General features: G+C 42.7%; 1 protein-coding gene across 1 annotated transcript in view; it reads left to right on the forward strand.

Annotated features, from left to right (window-relative positions):
• Positions 1-9,557: 9,557 nt before the first annotated feature.
• Positions 9,558-20,582, forward strand: part of DCBLD1 (discoidin, CUB and LCCL domain containing 1) — a 46,973-nt gene continuing 35,948 nt past the window's right edge. Inside the window, exon 1 of the mRNA XM_058836630.1 lies at positions 9,558-10,096. Coding sequence (XP_058692613.1) covers positions 9,847-10,096 — 250 coding nt within the window. The 5' untranslated portion in view covers positions 9,558-9,846. The remainder of the gene's footprint in view (positions 10,097-20,582) is intronic.

The following is a 20,582-nucleotide window of genomic DNA, read 5'->3' on the forward strand; positions in this document are numbered from 1 at the left end:
TTAACAGAGGGAAGCCTGGGGAGCAGGGTCTGCTGCTCATGACATGTTTGAATGTGATCTTGCACAACAGAGCAGTGACCTCTCTCTACATTATGATAACACAAATAGTAAGAGGTGGCCTTTAATTGTGAGTGCATCTGGACTCCTAAAAGATTTGCAGAACAATGACATGCTTAAGCTGTAATGACAAACACTACCTCAATGTAGAGCAAGCTAAGACCGGAGAAACATTAAACCAGGGATGTCATACATGTTCATATGTTTATGCTCCCAAGATTAAAGAATTAATTAAAGAAATTAAAATTAAATTTAAACCAATTAAAGATTGGTTTATAAAAAGTACATTATTTTTCCAGTATTACTTACATGCTGAAGGACAATGATATGCCTTTCCTAAGGCTGAAAGGACTCAGTGGAGCTCAAGGAAGAAAGGGATGCACTAAAACCAGGATATCTCTATACCAAAAATGAGAGAATGAATTATTTTAAATCAATAACTAAGATTATTTCTGAGAAGATTCTTCTGGCTTGGTTGGGTTTTTTTTCTGTTTGTTTTTTTAAAAAATCTACTTTCCAGATATGTTTTGGATTTCTACTAAATTACAAACCAGAGAAAGACTATTCTCTGAAAAAAGGTTAATGTGACCTTTCGCAGTAATCCACAGATTAACACCATATCCTTCAACCTCCCTGGGCATTTGTGTTCTCAGTCCAGTGTACTGGTGGATACCCATCCTAACAGCAATTTAAATGAGGTGCAGACACATGCTGTCTTCCACTGCTCTGCAAGCTGCAGAAGTTGAGGAGAGTGAAGAGCTGGATACAGCAACATCTTGATATATTACAGCATCAGAATCTAGAAAGTATGGGCCCAAAGGAGCACTTGGCACTGCTGTCAACAGAGGTTCCCCCAGTAATTTCAAGGTATCTTAGATTAGGTCCAAGAACTAAACTGAAGAAAGAGACTCTGCCCAAACAGGACTACTAAGCAGTAATATTTCATTTAGTGGAGATTCAAGGTGCACAGACTGCCCAGGCAGATATACTTCAATGTCTGTATGCCAGCAAAAATAGTCTACTGCATTTTCACACAAGTTTTTCAGATAAATATAATACATATGAGGAATTCTCTTTAGGTATGTCTTTATAAGATTAATAAAACAAAACAGTTACAAATATTTCCTTTATGTAGCAACAAGTTAGCCTTCACTTCGTAGAATGGCTGTCTGCAAATGGTATTATTTTCTGACTATGGTATCTCTGTCATGCTGTTTTTGTTTCCTTTGCTTCAGTGTTTGCCATTTTATTTCATTAATGAAATTCTACAGATCAAAGCAACAACAACAAAAAATATTCATGGGACAGTAACATAGAACAAGGAACATCAAGAAAAAATACTGGGCATAAGATGCAAGGAAGTAAGTGAAGGTTCCTGGTCCACCAAATCCAGGCTGCAACCAGCAGAAAGCAATGTGAAATTACCTATGTGTGCTCCAGAGTGGTTTGTAACTGAGAGGAGACTGAAGAGCAGCCAGGCTTCCTGCTCCTGCTCATTTCGACCAGAGGATTTGCCTCTCTAGATGCCTAGTAATAGGAGCACGTTGTTGGGAGTGTAGGAGAGGAATCAGATAATGCCATGAGAATGAATCAAAATCCATTTGATCTTTCTCTTTTCCAAGTAAAAGCTACAAAGTCAGCTAGAAAACAGTTCTGCATGCTGACATGAATCCCAATGATTGATTAATATACCATGCTCATCTTTTTTGAAGCAGTAAGTCAAATACCTATAAATGCCTGGATGGTACAGTAGTCAAAGGTAGACAGCAGAAATCTGAGCCTAAAAGATTATGGTAACTCCTGAAAAAGTGCTGAGTCCTTGTAAATCCCTCATGGGCTGGGTGCTGCATGAGAAAGCCAGAAACTGCAGGGACTCAGGTCTTTGAGAGAGAGAAGAGGTAACTGCAGAAGCTGAGCAGGTAATTATTACCAGGGTTAGTTTTGGCGTGGTTGGAGCAGACAATAACAGTCTTAGCTGTGGCTGACTGCACCAACATCATGCTCACCATCTGGCATTCTGGGTGTGCATCCTGCATCCTTTTGTGCCAGACTAATCCCAAGTGTCCCAAGGCATGTCCTCTGTGAGGCTGCCTGATTCTCTGGGCACACGAGGAACTGTGGCTGGGTGGGGTTTGTTATGGGGACTCTGGCCACAAACAGTTGTTCTCTGCCACTGCTGGTCATGCCAGATAAAGGTTTTCTTGTTCCAAGATGCTCAGCACTGTTCATCCATTGGAGAATGAAGCCATGAAGGGCTCACTCAAACTCTTTTAAGGTAATGTGGACAAATGTATATGAAATAGATAACGCTTAGTGTGGGAACTCAACATGCCCAGGCAGCAGGAGCTAGAAACTAAGGCAGCAGAGCTGCTCACATGGTGAATGCCTGGCCCTGGCTGTAACATCTCTCACCTGTGCAGCTGAGCAGCCCAGAGGAGGTGAATGCCTGGGCTGGGTCTGCATGGACAGTCAGCCCAGCCCCACCACCCTGCACCAAAACCTTCATCATGCTCAAGGGAACAAGGGTAAGAACATCTGATTTTGGTAGACAAATGACATACTGGATATAGAGCAAAATATTAAAATACAGGTTGAATTTAAGTCTTGGAGGCAGACCTAACTTGAGTTCAACTATGCATATCACATTTGGAAAAAGGCCTTTAGGACCATTTATGAACTCTGGGGCCTAGAACAACTACCAGTATGCATGTCTGACATAACTAAGAATACAGTATCCTTAATGAAAAAAATAAGAAAGCTAAGAGTTCTTGCTTTGGGAAGGAATATCTGAGAAATTATACTGTCCACACAAACTTAACTTCAGGTGGCAACAAATTTCAATTATTGATCTTTTATTATCTTATGAAGAAGAAATGTTCAAAACTGATTTGAGTGTTCACCAACATGCTGTATTTACTTTCTGTTGTGCAGTTATCTTTCACATGGAACCTAAAGCAGGCTCTAATCTTTTGTATTTCGTAAACAGGCACAATAGTATATTAAAATTAATGTAATTAAATATTAAAATATGAGAAAATATTCACTCAAACTCGCATTTTTCTAATTATTTGCAAAAAGGAAAAAAAAATTGACAGAGACAGTTTACATTTGATCAGGCTTTTACATTTAATAAGTAGCCTGGCTTCAAAAGGAATTCACAGTGAATCCTTAAACTACAGACTGTAGTTTAAGATCACTACAGTTGTGATCCACAGCTGTGACAGAATGAATTACAAGAATTTGACCTTGTGATTCATTGGCGTAGTGGGCCAATGCTATGTAGAAAAGTTGCACAAGAAGCTTTTTCTCCATACATAATGATTATTGCAGATTTATGAGCTATGCTTCCACTCTGTATAACTGGCTTACTTCTGTGCAGACTTCCACAGGGCGGAGGGGGGGGAGGGACCACAGTCCCACACATCATAATTGCTAAATTAATAAGCATTATTCCCATCCCTCTCTCTTGAAACAAATGAACTGAAGAGAAAGAAGGTCTTACTTTTCAACTCCTGAGACTTTCAGCCTGAGTTCATATCATACCCTTCAAAAAAATTGCATCATGGCATGAACACTTGAAATTAGGAAGACGAGCTAGATCTGGAGTAAACTGGATGACTTCTTTTAAATCAAGCAGTCACTCAGCTCATATTTGCTTTCATCTCTCTTAGTTATGCAGCCAGGGATATCATGATCAATAAAACAGCACATAAACTGCCGTCTCCAGTGTCATAAGTGGAACACTCTCTATATTAGAAATTATCAAGCCCTGCTTACTTGCATTCATCTCCCATTACTCCACACCTTTTGGGAAAGATTGGGTAGATAAATTGCCAACTTTATTTAAAATATATATAATTCAAACATAATTTGTTATTCCTGGAAGTGACCACTGGATTGCTTCATATTTTGCACAAGTAACTTCTTAGTTCCTACTTGGATGCAACCTCATAAACACGAGCAAATGATTAAGACTCCTTCTTCCTATGGGAAAAAAAATGCAGACTGTGCAAATTCAGCTGTGAAAATCCCAAGCATGCTGTCTTTAAAAATTACATAGTACCTATGTATTAATGGGCAAAATTTGAAATTTTTTAAGAGTATACGGACTAATACCTTGTAGAAACACAAAGACTCTTTAAAACACCGGTACAATCAATCAGAGCTTTGTCACTGACAATGACCAAGGATGTTGCCAACTACTAAGTTATAAACTACTACTGTTTTGACAGTGTCATTAATCCCTAGATCATAATATTTTTCAAGGCAACCCTAAAACAATATGTTTAAATGAAAAGGAACTTTCTGCCCCATATTTCTTGACAGCAGCATAGCATATTTGGTTGATTGTCTTCAAAATCCAGATGATTAGCAACTTTATTTCTTTTTCCTTGAAAGTATGAAAAATTATGACCTAAGACTACCAAGCAGCTGTGAGAAACTGCAAAATATGTGGCAGTGGGACAAATGATTAGTCTTCAACTTGATCTCATAATTACATCATAATAGGTGACATGATTGGATAGGTGACAGCAATTAAAGTGATGAAAAGTGCACATTCATCCCCTATATGACTCTCATTAGAGTTACACCCAACTGCTGCTGTTGCAGTGAATGAGGCTGCCTCTTAGCATCCAATTATCCCATAGACATTCCCAACCAGTGCTGGGAAGAGCCCTGCTATCACCCCCACCCTGACAAAACCTTTAGTTCTCAGCTGCTGAAAAGACAAAAGTCTTGAAGCCTGCTGTAGTTTAGTTTTCTCTCCCAGAATTTATTGCCGTAATTTCTTTTTCCATGCTCTTATGGTCCAAGAATATTTATGGTCTGTCCCCCCTGGGGATTTTTGCTACCAGTGTAAGTACATAATGACACTATATGGTTCCAACTCATCCATATGGGTGCAGGCAGTGGCCTGCTCCAGTGAAAGTTAAACTGTTTCTTCTATCAGATTTTTCTTCTGTCTGATTCTTGCCTCATGTTTGCCTTAAAGTACTGAAGAAGCATTCGGTCATGATATCCTCTTAGCTGCTTGCTCAGAACTACTTGAAAAGTGGAAATGCTATTTTATCGACTCCTTCCCTCCTGGGCATTTTCATACCTGGAGAGGGATGTTTACATTTAGCAAGGAGGGAAGCTGCTAACATGAAATTTGCCAGAACCCAGGCTAGCTCTAAGAAGGAGGGCACAGTCCCACAGTCTACTACAAATGGGTAGATTTTTTCTACTTGCAATGGGTAAATTGCAAAATTTTTTGCAACAGTAGTTAGGTGAATATTCAGAGGAGTCCTGGAGGTCAGCCCATCTTCTCATGGTTTAATGGCATGCAGACCTTAGCGGAGGGTGGTGTTTTACAGGCTGAAATGCCTGTGCTGCTCCATGGGCAATGCCTTAGGTTCCAATGATAAAAACAAAGCATAGAGCATCATGCCCATAAAATACTCTACATATATAGAAAAATTCATGTGTATTTCAAGGAATTTGCTAAACTTCCTAAGCCATGCTACAGCCTTGTGGCAGCACTGACTTTGCTGTAGTCTGACCATTTTTAACAGAGAGGACTCCTCACACAGTGTATACAAATGTTGCATCTAGACACATTTCATGATTTTACTTTATGTGTTCTATTTTCTAATTATTTTTTTTTTTATAACCACTGCTAAAAGCCAATATCACAATATGAGTTCACAACACCACCACATACACTTCTGGCAGATCACCATCCCTGAATACACGGAGATCAGCAACCACAGCATTTTGTTCTCAGCTTTATCCTGTAAATCCACTATTCCATTTGCTTTTGCCCCAGTGAAAATGCAAAACCCGGCCCATGTATAAAGACTGATAAAAGGCCTCTCAATCTGCAAGCTATCCTTCTGCTAATGAAGAGATTAACATAGCTCTCAATGTCTAGAATTGTTCTTGAGTTTTGTAATTTGTAACCTCGGGTCCTCTCCATCTCACTGTGTTTTCAATACCTCCCCCTTCTTCTATGCAAAGAAAAAGCTTTCCATTTAATAAGAACACAAACTTTCCTGTTAGCTGCACAAAAGCGAGACTGCTCCATTAAGATGAAACTTAAACCTCTTTGTATAAATTAAGTTTTTGGTTTCTATTTATTTCCCTAGAACCTATACAGAACAAGATGCTTTTGAAAGGAAGGATATATACAGTGTCAAGTTTGGAAGATAAGCTTAGGTGAACTCTGTGGTGTGTTTTTCCTTCCTCCCCTGCCCCTCGCCCCAGACAAACTACCAGTTTAGCACCATGCGAGGAACACAAAGGCTCATCAGATGATTTAGGTCTGCTCAGAAGCAGCCCTTTCTCTGTGTATTATATACAATTATGCAACAGTATATAAAAAGTATAGGTCAAGAAAGTAAATCCATGAAGCTAGACTGCGCAAGTCTACAAATGAAACCTAGGTATGTCCCCATACTGACCATCCACCTTCTAAAGTGTTTTAAGCTGATTTTGTCCTGAAGTCCTCACTTGCTGCTTCTTCATTCTGAGGTCAAAGGTTTGTGGAGTAAAAACTCAATTACTCATTTGCAGGTGGCTGCACAGTAAAGGTATCCATACAATGAGCGATTAGACACATTATCTAGTTGTAGGTGACTCAGTTAATACCATTTGCAACACACAAAATACTCCTAACTCATACCATTGGAAAACTACCTGTAAAGGCATATGCTCATGCTAAAAAGTAGCCATGTGTTTGGGTGAATCAGGTCTCTTCCAAATTAAGTCAGTGTTAGTGACTAAAATCAGTTGCATTAAGCTGTCAGAAGTGGTTTGGCAGGGAATTTTCCCATTATGAAGCTCCCACTGTGTGACAATGTATTAGTCAAGCTCAATGTATGCCTTCTTTCTGAACTAATCTTTTGCCTTAAAGCCCTTGCCTTTAAAACTAGATTTATTTAAAAGCTGGATTTTACTCTCCTCGGTACAAAAGGAAATTTGGAAAAGTACACGTGAACCAGTGTAGCAATGTGACAAGGGTTACACAAGTCCTCCTTCTGAATAGCAACTTTGAGAGCTATGAACTGTTTCATTCATCTTAATGATTATTTAATCTTGGAAGCTGACAGTAAGTTCTTTGCCTACAGCATATTGAAATCTGACAGAGAGAGGGCATAGTAATGAGAATTTAATAGCAAAATAAATAATACAGAAGCTACTTCACTGATTGCATTGTTATTATTATCCTGCTGAAGTCAATAGGAAAGCTGTGCTCCCAACACCTGGGAGAGGAGCAGGGCTTCCCCCTGCACTACTACTTCCTGAGCACTACACGTTTGCAACAGGGAGCACGTGGCCATGGACAAGCGACCAGCTGCGGCTGAGCCCAGCGTGGTGAGAAGATCGAAAAGGCAGCCTGCACGCTTTCCCTCCACCAGCGCTCTCCTGACTGGCCATGAAAGGAAAACAAATACCACTCCCAGATATTTTACAGCCCCAGTCTCAAGGGCATGACTTATCATTTCACTACGAATCATTGAAATAAAAATAACTGTGAATTGAATCATTATCTCTCTGTCTCAGAGGGCACTGCCAAGCCTCCAGTGCCCAGGAGATGAAGAAAGCCTCCTTTCATGGTATCTGCCAACCTACCTTCCCTCTTGTTCTCAGCCTCCTAGAAGTGTGTGACAGGCAAAAACCACTTTGGCCTTCCAAGGCTCCTAACTTGCCTCTAGCAATTACCAGCCGTCCAAGCTCTGTGGAGAGATCAGCACTAGTGACATTATCTGCAAGCTTCATGGCAAAGCGTTTTGCACATTAAATTGCTCAAGATCACTAAAGATGGTTTGTCGCAGTACACAGGGCTCCCCTAAGGTTAGTTGGGATTGACCTGCAGGACTGTTCTGTCCATACTTACCATAGCCCTTAATAAATATAACTAGAACCTGGCACTATTACTAGAGAATATATTTTAGACCTCAGTTGATGGAATACAAACCAGTATGATTCCCAGTACCAACCCCTGTGGGACTGACTGGTTTTGATTGCCTGCTGAGACTAATACAAAACAATGCACACTCATATGTTGTTATATGTCTTTTCAACAACTACCACTTTCTCAAAGATGATATATGTTTTGCAACATATGTATTATCCTATGCATCTCCCTCATGTTTCCATTTATACTGAGTCTCATTTGTAGGTTTTGAACCAGAATTTGGTACAGGAAAAACTATTTTCCGGGACCACAATATTTTCATCACTTCTGTGGGGTCTTTAAATCCAGTCTTGAGGCTGCTGCAGAGTTTGACTTTCTGGCCCCTTTGTCTCCATAATCACCCTCATTTGAATGGATTTGCTCCCGACAATCTATGAGACAACTACAAGAACAGGCCACATTTATTCACACGGACACACTCCTCTTTAAAAGACTTTCAGACTTCAGAGTCTTGCAGAGAGTGACCCATCCCAATCTCCTTCAACCAGAAGGATGCTGGCATTTGTTGGCAAAATCCAGTGAGGATTAGTCTGACCACCAAACTGCTGCACTAACTCTCTCTGCCTTATTCCATCTCTAACAGTTTAGTCTAGATTTCAAACTCTCCTTTGAAAGAAGGGTAAGTCTCAAATACTAACAACGTGTGTTAAATACATACACCAAGAATATAATGTACTGGGTACATGGCAAAAAATATGCCTGATCACATATGGTGTCTGAAAAGTTAAAAAACAGACATTAACACTTACAAAACAAGAGCTCAATTAGAATAAAGGTTTACCAAACTCGACTCTTTCTAACATAATATAAAATCTAGCAATGCTGTCTCTGACATACAAGTTAATTCTGTACTTCATTTTAGCACAGCAGCACAGTGCTCCTGACCTGCCAGCAGTGCGAATCCACCTGCCTCACAGCAACCCATCCCCGACAAGACTGTACAGAGTCAGACACCCCACCTTCCATTCTCCAGCGTACTTTTAAAAGGCAAACCATTGGGGCCTGCTTAACATTCGTGTCTCCTGCGACAGCTGGCAGTGTCGTGCATCTGCAGCCCTCCCTGTGCCACAGGTTTCTTCACAGCCGGACCGTCGAAGTGCCACGCAGAGAGATGCCCACGGCACACTTCAGAGAACTCCTATTTAACCCAGCCCATAATTGTAGCAAACAATGCTGGCACAGATTAAGCAGACTGTTTGCAAACCTGCATGGAAAGGCTTCCTAGGGACCGAGAAGCCCGATCACGACGCCAGCTGTGCTGAGGGAGCCGGACACTCCCGCTTGCCCCACTCGTTCCCGCCCCCGCGCCCACACCCTGCAGCGTTCCCGCGTCCCTTCCCGCCCTGCCAGCGGGAGCGACGCCTGGGAATTAGCCTGCAAACGGCAAAATAATCCTGTTTTCTCAAGAACATACACGTATATACGAGGGTGTGTGTGTATATATATATATGTGGGCATCTACACGGCTTGCCAACTTCGGGGGCTCGCAGGCGATGCTGGGGGCTGCACGGCTTTGGGGACACGGCGCGGCCCCGGTGCAGCACCCCAGAGCGGCGGTGGGTGGGAGAAGCAGCGCTCGGCGAGGGGAGGGGGCGGCGGGGCCGCGCCGGCCCCTCGGTCCGCGGCAGGAGGAGGAGATACCCCGAGCGGCAGCCCAATGGGAATAGTGGCGCTTCCCCTTCTCCCGTTTCCTCTCTCCACCCCCAGCCCCAGGCCGGGGAGGCGGGAGGCGGCAGCGCTGCAGCCCGGCCGCCGGCGGGGCACGGGGCCAGAGGCAGCCCCGCTCGGCCCCTTCTCCGCCTCCGCAGAAGCACCTGCGGGGGAGAAGGATGCCGGGAGGTGGCCGCCCCCCTCCGCGGGAGCGCGGGCTGGCTCCGGAGCCGCCCCAGCGAGAAGGAGGAGGAGGAAGAGGAGAGGAAGAGAAAGGAGCAGGAGGGAAGTGGGGAAGTTGTGCCTTGCCCGCCCCGCCGAGAGCCGGAGCCATGGGCCCCGCCGGGGGGGCGCGGGCCGCCCCCTCGCTGCTGCTCTCGCTGCTGCTCGGAGCCTCGGCCCCGCTCTGGCTGCGGGCGGAGACGCTGGGTGAGTCCGGGGCCGGGCGGGGAGGCTCGGCAGGCGCGGCCCCGGGGGCTGCCCGCGCTGGGGGCGAGCGGAGGGGTGCTGCGGGCTACCCCCGCCGTCCTCGCCCCGCCGCTCTGCGGGAGCGTAGCCTGAGCTGCTCTCAGGGCTGTATATAGCTGACCTGGTTAATCCTCGCCGGGTTTATCCCTGTGTCTGAGTAGCTGCGAGATTAAAGTGGTAACCAGCCTTACGGTAAATGTATACTATGAGTTTCTTGATCTTTGTTAATTGGGACTTTTTTTTTTTTTTGTAATAATATTAAGTCAGATAAGCGGCGAAAAAGTCTCCGGCAAGTTGCGTGCGGGAGGCAGGGGGAGGCCACCTGGGCGCCCGCCTGTGGCCGCGCCTCGTCAGCCCCGGCGGGAGCCCCGGGCGCGGCGGGCGGCGCTCGGTCAGCGGCAGCACCGCGTCTGCTCCGGCCGGGGCCGGGGCTGGGGCCCGCAGCCGCTGTCCCACAGCCGCCTACAGGCTGCCCTGCTCTCCCACTGCCTCGGGGAGAAAGCGAAATGCCCATACTCGTGCCGGGACAAAGTTTCGTAGGCATCTCCAGGAGATGTTATGAGCCTTTTTGTGATAGGGCTGTTTGTCGCAAATAGAGTGCGGGTACCATTCTCTTTACCCTGTGTTTTTAGGCTTCCTGTGTAAGTTACCAGTAGAGCTGACATCTCCAGCTGCGGAGTTGCAACCTCTTGGCTGTTGCATTGCGTGGCCTGATGCATCCGTCTTAGAAGACTTCACTGGCAGCTACCGATAAAATAGCTAATACTGGAAACTAAGCATCATAATGAGCTTGTCAATGCATTCAGATAACTTAGAAGTCCTGTATTAGCGTTCCGACTTGGCTGCAAATTCCCGAACCCAGCGCTGTGAATTAGCTGTATACAGGCATTGGCAGAAAGTACTTCCCCTGATTCTTCCCATAGCCTCCTATTAACAGAGATTTCTGATATGCATCTCCACAAAAGGGAGAAGTTGGTATGAGTCGTGTTGCCACTTGCCAGCTTCATGGTCGCTTTGCAGTTCTGTCCTTGAAGTGCTGGGATTCCAATTTAATACGTTCCAGGAAACATATGTAGCAAAGAGAAAACATTCCCTTAATCCCCTCTTTTCATCAGTGTTTTGAGGTTTTTTTTCTGTTGTTCACCAATGCTTGTCCCTCACTCGATGGCACCAGGAAAGTCATTTGGGGAGCAAGTGAGTAATAGTAAGTCTGCTGGGATTTCAGGGGGTTTTGGTGTGTACAGTGACACCGTAGAAAGTACGAATGTCCTCGCTTGTCCATATTCCCAAATTAACTGGTAAAAGCACTTTTTTTTATTAATATTAAAAATATTTCTACTATCGAATCAACAGAATGGAAACACAAATACTCTTTTGCCTGATTCTCTTTGGACCAAACTCAGATTTAAAAGATAATCTGTCCAGTGTCTAGAAAGCAGAAAAGATGTTGATTCCCCCCCTCCCACTTAATTTCTTCATGGGGGAAGTTCTTCTGTGTTTGCTTATTACTATTACCCTATAAATTAGGGCAGGCTAAGTGTTCTAAAGTCACACCAGTGGAGAAAGGAGATAAGGATAAGTGGATACAAACTTCCTGTTACACAAGCTTCTTGACTTGATTTAAAAGTTGTAATGGAGCAGGAGAAGTGCCAGAGTGAATCAGGCTTGAGTTTCAGATAATTCTGTATCTCGTCACCACTGGTGTTTCCCACCAGCTGGTTCAAAGAAAGATGCACTGGTTTAAGTATATTGATTTTAAAATATCCATTTAAAAAAATGAAGCATTACATTTTTCTGACTCCTCATGAGCTGACTACAGAACACGTAGCCTTTACCTTTGTGGTAGTTTAAACCACCACAACCTTCCTCTTAACTTTTTCTTGAGGGCTGCTACAGAACGAGGATGAAGCGGCTGTTATAGCTTCTGTTCTTTCACTTTAGTTTCAAATTAAGGAAAGAGCCTTTTTTTCAGTATGGTTGGGTTATTTCAGAGAATGGCTCATATTTGATTGTGTAGAGTCTGGGTGTCAACACTCTTTTTGTTCTTGAAAATATGTTAAATGTGTGTGTTGACCGAGGAATCTATGGACGTGGGATTTTGTTGTCCATAAAATGGTAATGAGAAAGGCTGAGTGTTAAGGGAAATTACTTTAATTAAAAAATATTTACAGGCTTAGTAGGTCTCACCTGGAACAAATACTACATCTATGACTGTCCGTGAGTAATAAATAGCTTTGGGAGTTATAATAAAAGGTGGTTCTTTTTTCTTTTTATTCTTCTGTACACTGATCTTCTCTTGGGGGTTCAGTTGCCAGTTCTTTGCTGACAACTGCAAAACATATCTTGTTCCCTGTCTGCCAACCTCACACAGCCATCCCATATCCTGGTATATCTTCTAAAAATCTCTTCCAGCGGTTAGAATCCAAGGCAGAAGGGCATTATTTTTGCCTTTCACCATTCCCTGTTTTTTCTTCTGGTGTTGTTGAGCAAGACCTTGAACCATGTAATTGTGGGCAGCAGAAATCAGAGTTGAATCTGAGTCTTTCAGAGTTTCGACTCATTTTCTATTGCATTTCCATACAGTAGGACTTAAAACTGATCCAAAGGTTGGTTGTTTGTAGGAAGGCATAAGAGTAATGGGGATTTTAATCTATTAAGTACAAGATTTAAGCCACTGCTCTTGCTGTACCTCGTTTATTTTCACTTCAAAAAACCACACAGCTATGAAACTAGTTCATGTGGGATTTGCAGATCAGCATCTAGGAGTGAGCTTTGCTTGCTGTGTTCCTGGATCTGTTGGCAGTTGCACCCAATGCCCAGTTGGAAGAATCGATGGGGAGTAGACTTTTATATGTTTTGAGGAAAGGCTGTTATTCAGTGTGACAACAGTGTATCCAGTAATTACCAGAGATTATGCCTGTTCTCAGGGGCTTGAACAAAACCCTTGCTGAAGAACACTGGTGTGATCATGGTAATCCACTTTGTATGCCCATTTCCAGCAGTTTGAAATGCAGATTGAGATGAGTCTTTCTTCTACCCAAACCCCCCACCCCCCACTTCAGTTTCTGAATATAAGTGATTGGTAAATTTTCAGTTTGTTTGCTTTTTGTCCTTATGTCTGTTTCCTTCCTTGGCTCCTTCTCTCTTGCCTTGGGAATGCTGACTAGAATTGCTAAAGAGGGAGGCAACAGTTTTCCAGTTGCAGTTCATAAGCAATGCGCGTATCCACCACAAGAAAACTGCAATGTTTTCAGTCACACAGACTTTGCTATAAATAGCTCTAAGCTCTTCATAAGTACTTCTCTTTAGGTTATCAGGGGATGTATTTCAAACAAATTCAAAGACAGGGAGGGCAGCAGGAGTCTCTCTGACAATTCAGGGAGAAAAAGATGCTTTGAGAAAGTTGTTACCTGCGTGGCTGTTGAATCATATTTCATGAAAATTAGTTGTTCATTTGCATATGCAAAAATATATTAATTTATATTTATCAAAATTGTGTCACCTTTAGTCCATCTGAGTTACGTGAGTAGCACAGTAAAAATTACTTTGGAAAAAATACCAATTTTGAGGACAGTCATGCTCCTGTGTAGAGATGCCTAAGGTACCTTTTCAAAAGTATCTTAGGTACCAGGACTAGTATAGTTTTGAAAGCCCATCTGAGCTCTCACACTGTGCTGAGAAGTGTGGTCCTGTGTGGTGGCAGGCACTGAAGTCCTCAGCATAGACATCACTGTAGTTTGGGGCTGGCTGTATCAGATCAGATGCTCTCCTGTGGCATGTACTCATCAACATATGGGTTTGCACCATCTGCTAAGAATAAAACAAGCCAGACAAAATCAAAATAAAATCCTTCTGACTGGATTCAGTGGAATGGTGTTGGATCCCAACTAACTGCAATAAAAAATATTAATAGCAATGCATAAGAATGAGCACACCACTTCCCCAAAAGGTTTAATTAGTGTTACAACTGGGAGTGGGAAACTTCAAACTGGGACAAGCTAATAGTGATGCTTAAATAAAAAAAGGATAGTGGTTTGACTAGTTTTAAGAGTATACAGATAGCTTCATTTTTGCTTTCAAAAGAAATTACAAACTATCTAATTAAACTGATTTTTGTCTGTGAAAATTGTGTGAGTGCTAAAGCCACATTTTTGAGGTTGGCTGTATGCTTGTACATAGAGAGAGGCTGCCAGTAGTTATGGTTAGGATTGTTGATCCTGTATAATTAGGCCTGGGAGCTGAGTGTTTTGAGGAGAGGAAGTATTTTGGTCTTTCATTGCGTCTCTCCCTAATTTTGACAGAGCCAGAACTCGCCTCTCAGGAGTTTCCTTCCAAGACAAGAAGGCTTAGTTTTGAGGTGCTGGTACTCACTCATCCTCTTTGAGCAAGATTTCCAGTTCCAGTGTGTCTGTATTAATTATTTTTGTTTCCATGATGGGATGGGGTTGCTGTGTGACGGCAGCTCCATTCTTCTCCCCCACCGAGGCATGGAGAAGGATGAGTGCACCCATGTTGTGCAGTATTTGCCCATCTCCAAAGAGCAAAGAGAAGGTGTTTTTGAGCCAACCGTGATGAGGGACAGGAGAATAAATGGGGAAAGCAGAGCAGGGCAAGGTTAGAAACCCAGTTCCCAGGCGTCCTACAGGACTGGTGTGGAGGCCTGCTACCAAAATGCCTCAACCCTGGAGGGGCAGAGGCAAAAGGGGAGAGACTCCCCTCTAGAATAGAGTCAGAAAAGGCCTCCATCCCATGGGCTTTTTGCAGCCACATGTTGGTGCCTTTTGGGTTCTGGTGTTCTCATAGTGTGTGGGAATTGATGTCACCGTTGTTCAGCCCCCGTTTACCATTCATGTACTCTTCCTAGAATGTCCTTCCTTCCCTTAACCTCCATTGGCTCTGTTTTGCCGCATTGTTCCACCCCTGTTATCCCCTTGGTTCTCCCAACCCTTATCCACTCCCCTGCATCACTTTTCCCTACTGGACCTCAACCCTCAGATCCACCCCTTTTGCCCTGTATATAACCTAGTGCTCTGAGCCCAGCCCTTGGTTCTTGTCCCTGCACCTAGTCAAGGCTGTGTTCAATAGAGCAGTTGTTGGACTGCCAGACGAGAACACATCCCTTCATCTAAAATTGTCAGCATTTCCTACGGTGTGCTTGGGGCTCAGAGACACAGGTCACTCTCTGGGATCTCGCTGCAGCACGCACTGTAACACGCCAGGGTGTTCATTTTTATATTTAGTATCACGCATTTCAGCCCAAGCTGCATCTGTAATTACATTACTGTTCATCGGGCATTTAGTTGGGCTCTAAAACATTGCTTCTTCCCTCAGTTACTGCAGAAACCTCATATCCATCACTGTTTTATTCCATGATGTTCAAGTTTCTGGCATTTCCACCACAAATTGTTCAACAATATTGGATTTCAGTCTAATGCTTTGACATTAAAGTTGAAGTCATGTTGATGTCATCTTCCAGATGTTCATGTCTACTGAATAAAAATTTTGTTTGTTTGTTTTATTTCAAATTACAAAAACACATGGGGAATTCTGGATGTGATCCCTCATGCTATACAAAGGCCTGTGTGTGTCCTGTCAGAAATCAAACAAAACTTTTCTTCATGGAGTAGCAGCAGAGACTTCAAAAAGCTGGAAACATAGGTGGATTTCTTCACCCACCCGAACAGAATGGCTTTGTTACGTGCCTGAGCTTTGTTGTTGCAGCTGCAGTTACTGTGCAGAAATGAGATGTGTGGCTTCTGCCTGAAATGACTTGTGTTTTGCTCTGGTGCCACACCAGTTCTGTGTTGGTGTGTTGTTTTGACTTGATAGTCAGGAGCACCTCACTTGTAAAATGAACTCATAACAACAACAACAGAAGTCCACGCTTTGTCCTCTAGGTATGCAAAAATATATTTTGACATGTAAAATAGATTCAGGTATACTGTGGGTCTCCCTCTGCTGGGATGCTTTAGCAGCAAGGTCCGTGGCTCGCATTTGAGGTGTTGTCTTTGTCTCAGCTTTCTCCCAAAGGCAGGGGTTTGTATTAACCCATGTTTCTTGTGTCAGCATGCTACAGGGGAATTGAAGTTCAAATGCCTCTGAGCTAGTGAAGGCTTTATGAGTGGTTTTAAGTGTTAACGTCTTCAGACCCAAGGAATCAGCTCTTACTTATCTAGTAGTGTTTTAGCACAGACAGAAGAGACATGTTTAAACTCATGGTCCTTGCTAGTGCTTGTGTTTTGAAAATTATCCACTATTTTTTTGATGAAATTTAATTGACTGTGTTTTGTAGGTGGAAAGCAAAATAAAACTGTATCAAAATAAACTAAGCAGTTACACTGAGAGATTCACTCTTGGGTTGAATGAAAAACTGTTTAGACCTTTCTGCTGTATCCTGTTTCAAAAGTTGAGAATGTGATTGTTTAATATTACTGCTAATCAAAAAAAATCTGGTCAAAATGGAATTACAGAGTTTCAGCATAAGTGGTGTACACAGGGTGGCATAAAATACACTCCTCTGCTGTTTTCCACATCCGTATACAAATACCTTTTATGCAGACTCATTAATGTGTGACAGAAGACACAGAAATGATGCTGTGGGTCACATGCAGTGCCACAACCAACACTGTAGTACTTAAGTAATGATGTAGCTGTTTTCCTTTTCTTTTTTTTTTCCTTTTTTAATTTAAAACATCTTTCACAACAACTGTTTATCACCACAATGAATTGAGAAGATCACAAAAGCTGATGGAGCTTCTGCATGTACCATTTTGTTTAGTACTTTGAGGATGAGTATCAAGGTTGGTTGTGTGACAGTACTGACAAAAGGCATTTCTTGCTTTCAGTGTATCAGATTAGAGTTCCTGGATTGTTTCTTCATCTTAGTTCAGTAAAAGTTTGCTTTCATTTCTACTGGAGTTGCAAGAAACTCTTTGTTGTTAGTTCACAGTAATCATGGAGGAAATAGTTCCTTAGACACTGGATTCACTGAGTCAGAAGACATAAAAAAACTTTTTTCTGCTGATAAATGACAATTACTGTTTCCATTACAAACCAATTTATTTTCTCTTGAGATGTTTGTTGATTTACACCTTGGGAATAATGGGGTGTTTGTATAATTCACTTTGAGAAAAGTAGCATCCTTTCTTTTGTCTTTTCTTATTAACAAATTGCATATTCCACCTAGGCGTACAGGCATAGGAGGATACGTGGTTTTTCAAGTAAGTCAGGACAAGTTTGATTTCTAGAAAAAAAGACCATCTTCCATCATTGATAACTGTCTATCTTGCTCAACTTGTATCACACTAACAAGGTAATTGCATATTAAAATAAGGGGAGTGTGTGGTTTAATTCTATCATGTTCAGCCATTTCCTCTTGCCCAAATTAAAACTGTTTTGAAATCTTGCCTTCCCACCTGCTACTGTAACTGGAACAGCTCTGCTTCAGCCTCTCCTTACCCTGGTGTCTCTGAATTTCCTGTCCCTGTGGGTTTGTCAGTCCTTAGCACTGCTGTGAATATTCCTATTCCTGTGCAACCCAATATTCGAGTCTGGCCTTGAGCTTGCAGCATATGTTTCCCACACAGTCCAAATTTGGTGCAATATACTGTAAGTTAATCTCCAGTAAAGCACAGCGCAGAGAAAAACCTGGGAAGAAAACAGATGGAGAAAGTAGAGCAAACAATTTGCATATATATGATATGACTCTTAGTTAAGATTAGCATTTCCCACTTTGCCTGAAAAGCCCTTAATAAAAATCCAACTTCATGTTTGCCTCAAGTCAGCAGAACTGGAGGAGATGCCCTAATGGCAGAATGTCCCCTCAGTCCAGGGACAGCCCAGCACAGGGTAGGAGGGAGCTCCAGCCATGTGTTGCTGATACATTTATGGGAGGCAGAGGGTCAGGGAGGAAACTGCTGTTTGTGGGATATTTGCTCCTCATAGTCTTCATAGCTCTGAACCATCACCAGGGTCCTGAGTTACCTTGCATGGGTGGCTGATGGAGGAATATGGCCATCTTCCTATTTATTTATAGTCCTTCACAGTTCTTTCTGAGCATGCAGGTACAAGAAGTGCTTGGCAATGGACTCGGTGCCTTCTCTGCACTTGAGGTGTGTAATACAATCATGTATCTCATAGTAATCATTTATTTATTTAGAAAACAAAAAATCGGTTTCCCATTTGCAAAAATGGGACTCTAAGATTCCTCTGAAATTTCTGTACATGTGTAGCTCCATCCTCATATCTGTCCAAACCTGCACAACACTAAGATGTTGAGGTGGTCAGTTGCAGCAGTATGCCGCCTTCATAAAAGGAAAGCATTGAAAAAAATTTAAATTCAGCTATGCAGTAAATAAATAAATTACAAATCTCTTTTGTTTCAGCAGTTAAAAAGGCATAGAAGTTTTCTCACACCCACAAGCTCAAGAGTGCTGTATTTAGAGTGCTGAAAAGCAAATTCCAGTACTGAAGCTCGCTTCTCTGGCGGGCTACATTTGGGTATAGTGCCTAAGTCCTGGAAGCAGTGACTAAAACATACTTATTTTTGACATGTACTCTGGTACTGCCTGTCTTTCACAGATTGCATATGTGCATATGCACAGATAGTGGAACTAGATCGTGATTCACATTTGTGTTAGTGTAAGAAAGGCTTTACTACTTGTTCAGGTTTCAAACCTGCGTGCTGAGTGTAAAGTTCTCTCTTAGTGGACATGGCTTACTGTTGATAGAAGTTGCTTATAAGGAGGTATCTGCTTTCTTTTGACCTTTTAACAGCTAAATAAATAAAATCTCAGATCTTGATATGTATTTGTCTTTGTGAACTTCTGCAAAAGTGAGAGGTTTCTGGGGTTATAAAGGCTGCCCAGGTCAGTTGTAGCAATCCTGCAAAGTCACTACCATGTAGCTGGAAAGATTTCCCTCACTACTCCCAGATGGCTGTGCTGCAATTGCTAAAAAACTCAAGCTTTGAAAAATGGTAGTATGGATGTAAGCTAGATTGCTAGATTAGACATTCAGAAGGGTTGTCAGGGTTTTTTTTCTTTACTTGATGATGGCAATCCAACTAGTTACCAAAATAACTTTTCATATGTTTGAGGCAGAGCATCTCCTGAGGCTGGCTGCAGGGGACATCCTGAGGAAAGCCAGTTCCCAGCCGCAGTCTGAATGGCTGTGGGGGTGATTGCAGCTGGGCACGTGGTGGGAATTTGTGATTTATGGAATGGCGGAACCAATTGGAGGTCATTTGCTTCTTTTGTGTCTCTACTTTAAGAGGGACGCTACAGTAAATAATGTCTGTGAAGAGGAGGGGGAAACATGCTGTGGTTGGTTTGACCTCCTTCTCCTTTTGCATCCCTTTGAAGCTGGTAAGTAAATAATTTGGGCAACAAAATCAGCACTCCACAGTATTGCTTTGTTTCTTCTGCTGCTCTACCTTCCCTTCCTGCTCTTGGCGCTCCTGCCAGCCACCACTTGGTTAGTTTGGGCAGCAAAATTAGTGTCCTTAGGAACTGCTGAAGCACAAAGGATAAAATGTTTCCTGACTTCCTAATGGAGTTAAATTAAAATGCAAGTCAAAGAAAATATGTACATGGTATTTGTTTTTCCTTTTGCAACAGGGCAAATGTGTGATGTGGGAGACTTTTTCCCTTAAAAAGATATTAATACTAATTTGAAGGCCATGGAGGATGACAGTCACTTTTTTTTTTTCTTAGACTTGCCTTCATTTCTAGTGGTTTCTTTCATTTGAAAATAGTTTTTTCTGCATTCACAAAATACTGTGAAGGATATAACGTTGGACTTCTGAAAAAAAACTGGATTTATATACTTTTGAAGGAGGGCTCAATCAGTTGATTGGCTGGTGTAAATGGCATCTGCCTTGAATCCAGGGGCTTGTGAAATCCCCAAATGTGTGTCCATTTCTCCCTCTACCTCTCCTATGGTGCCTGTGGCTCTGGAACCCCACACTGCTGGGGGTTCCTCACCTGCCCACCAGTGCCTCAGGGATGTGGTGTTACCCTTTGAGCTCACTGCCAAGAAAAGCACAAAGCTCTCACCATTCCCTGTGGAAGTGATGGGTTTAGGTCCTGGTTGTGCAGAGGTGCCTCTTTTGTTATAATGACACAGCAAAGAGCTGATGCTCTTGACCCAGGTTTGGCATCAGAGAGGTTAGAGGTGAAGCACTTAACTCTGCATTTTACTCCATCCCCTCAGAAAGCAGTGAAGGTGTGAACCCATTTGTGTTTGCAGCGTGCATGGTTCTATTAGTGATGAAGGTTAAAGTTGCTGTATGAAAACAAAGTGTTTTCAGACCACGTTGGTGGATTTGGATGGCATCTGGCAAGAAAACTTGGATTTTCTCTCTTTTCTCTGATCCCACGTGAGCAGAGAGGGCACAGGTTTGACTGGAAGGAGTTGATTTTTTTTTTTTTTTTTTTTTAGATACTTA

The sequence above is a fragment of the Poecile atricapillus genome, chromosome 3, assembly GCF_030490865.1.
Source record: "Poecile atricapillus isolate bPoeAtr1 chromosome 3, bPoeAtr1.hap1, whole genome shotgun sequence".
Lineage (NCBI taxonomy): Eukaryota > Metazoa > Chordata > Aves > Passeriformes > Paridae > Poecile > Poecile atricapillus.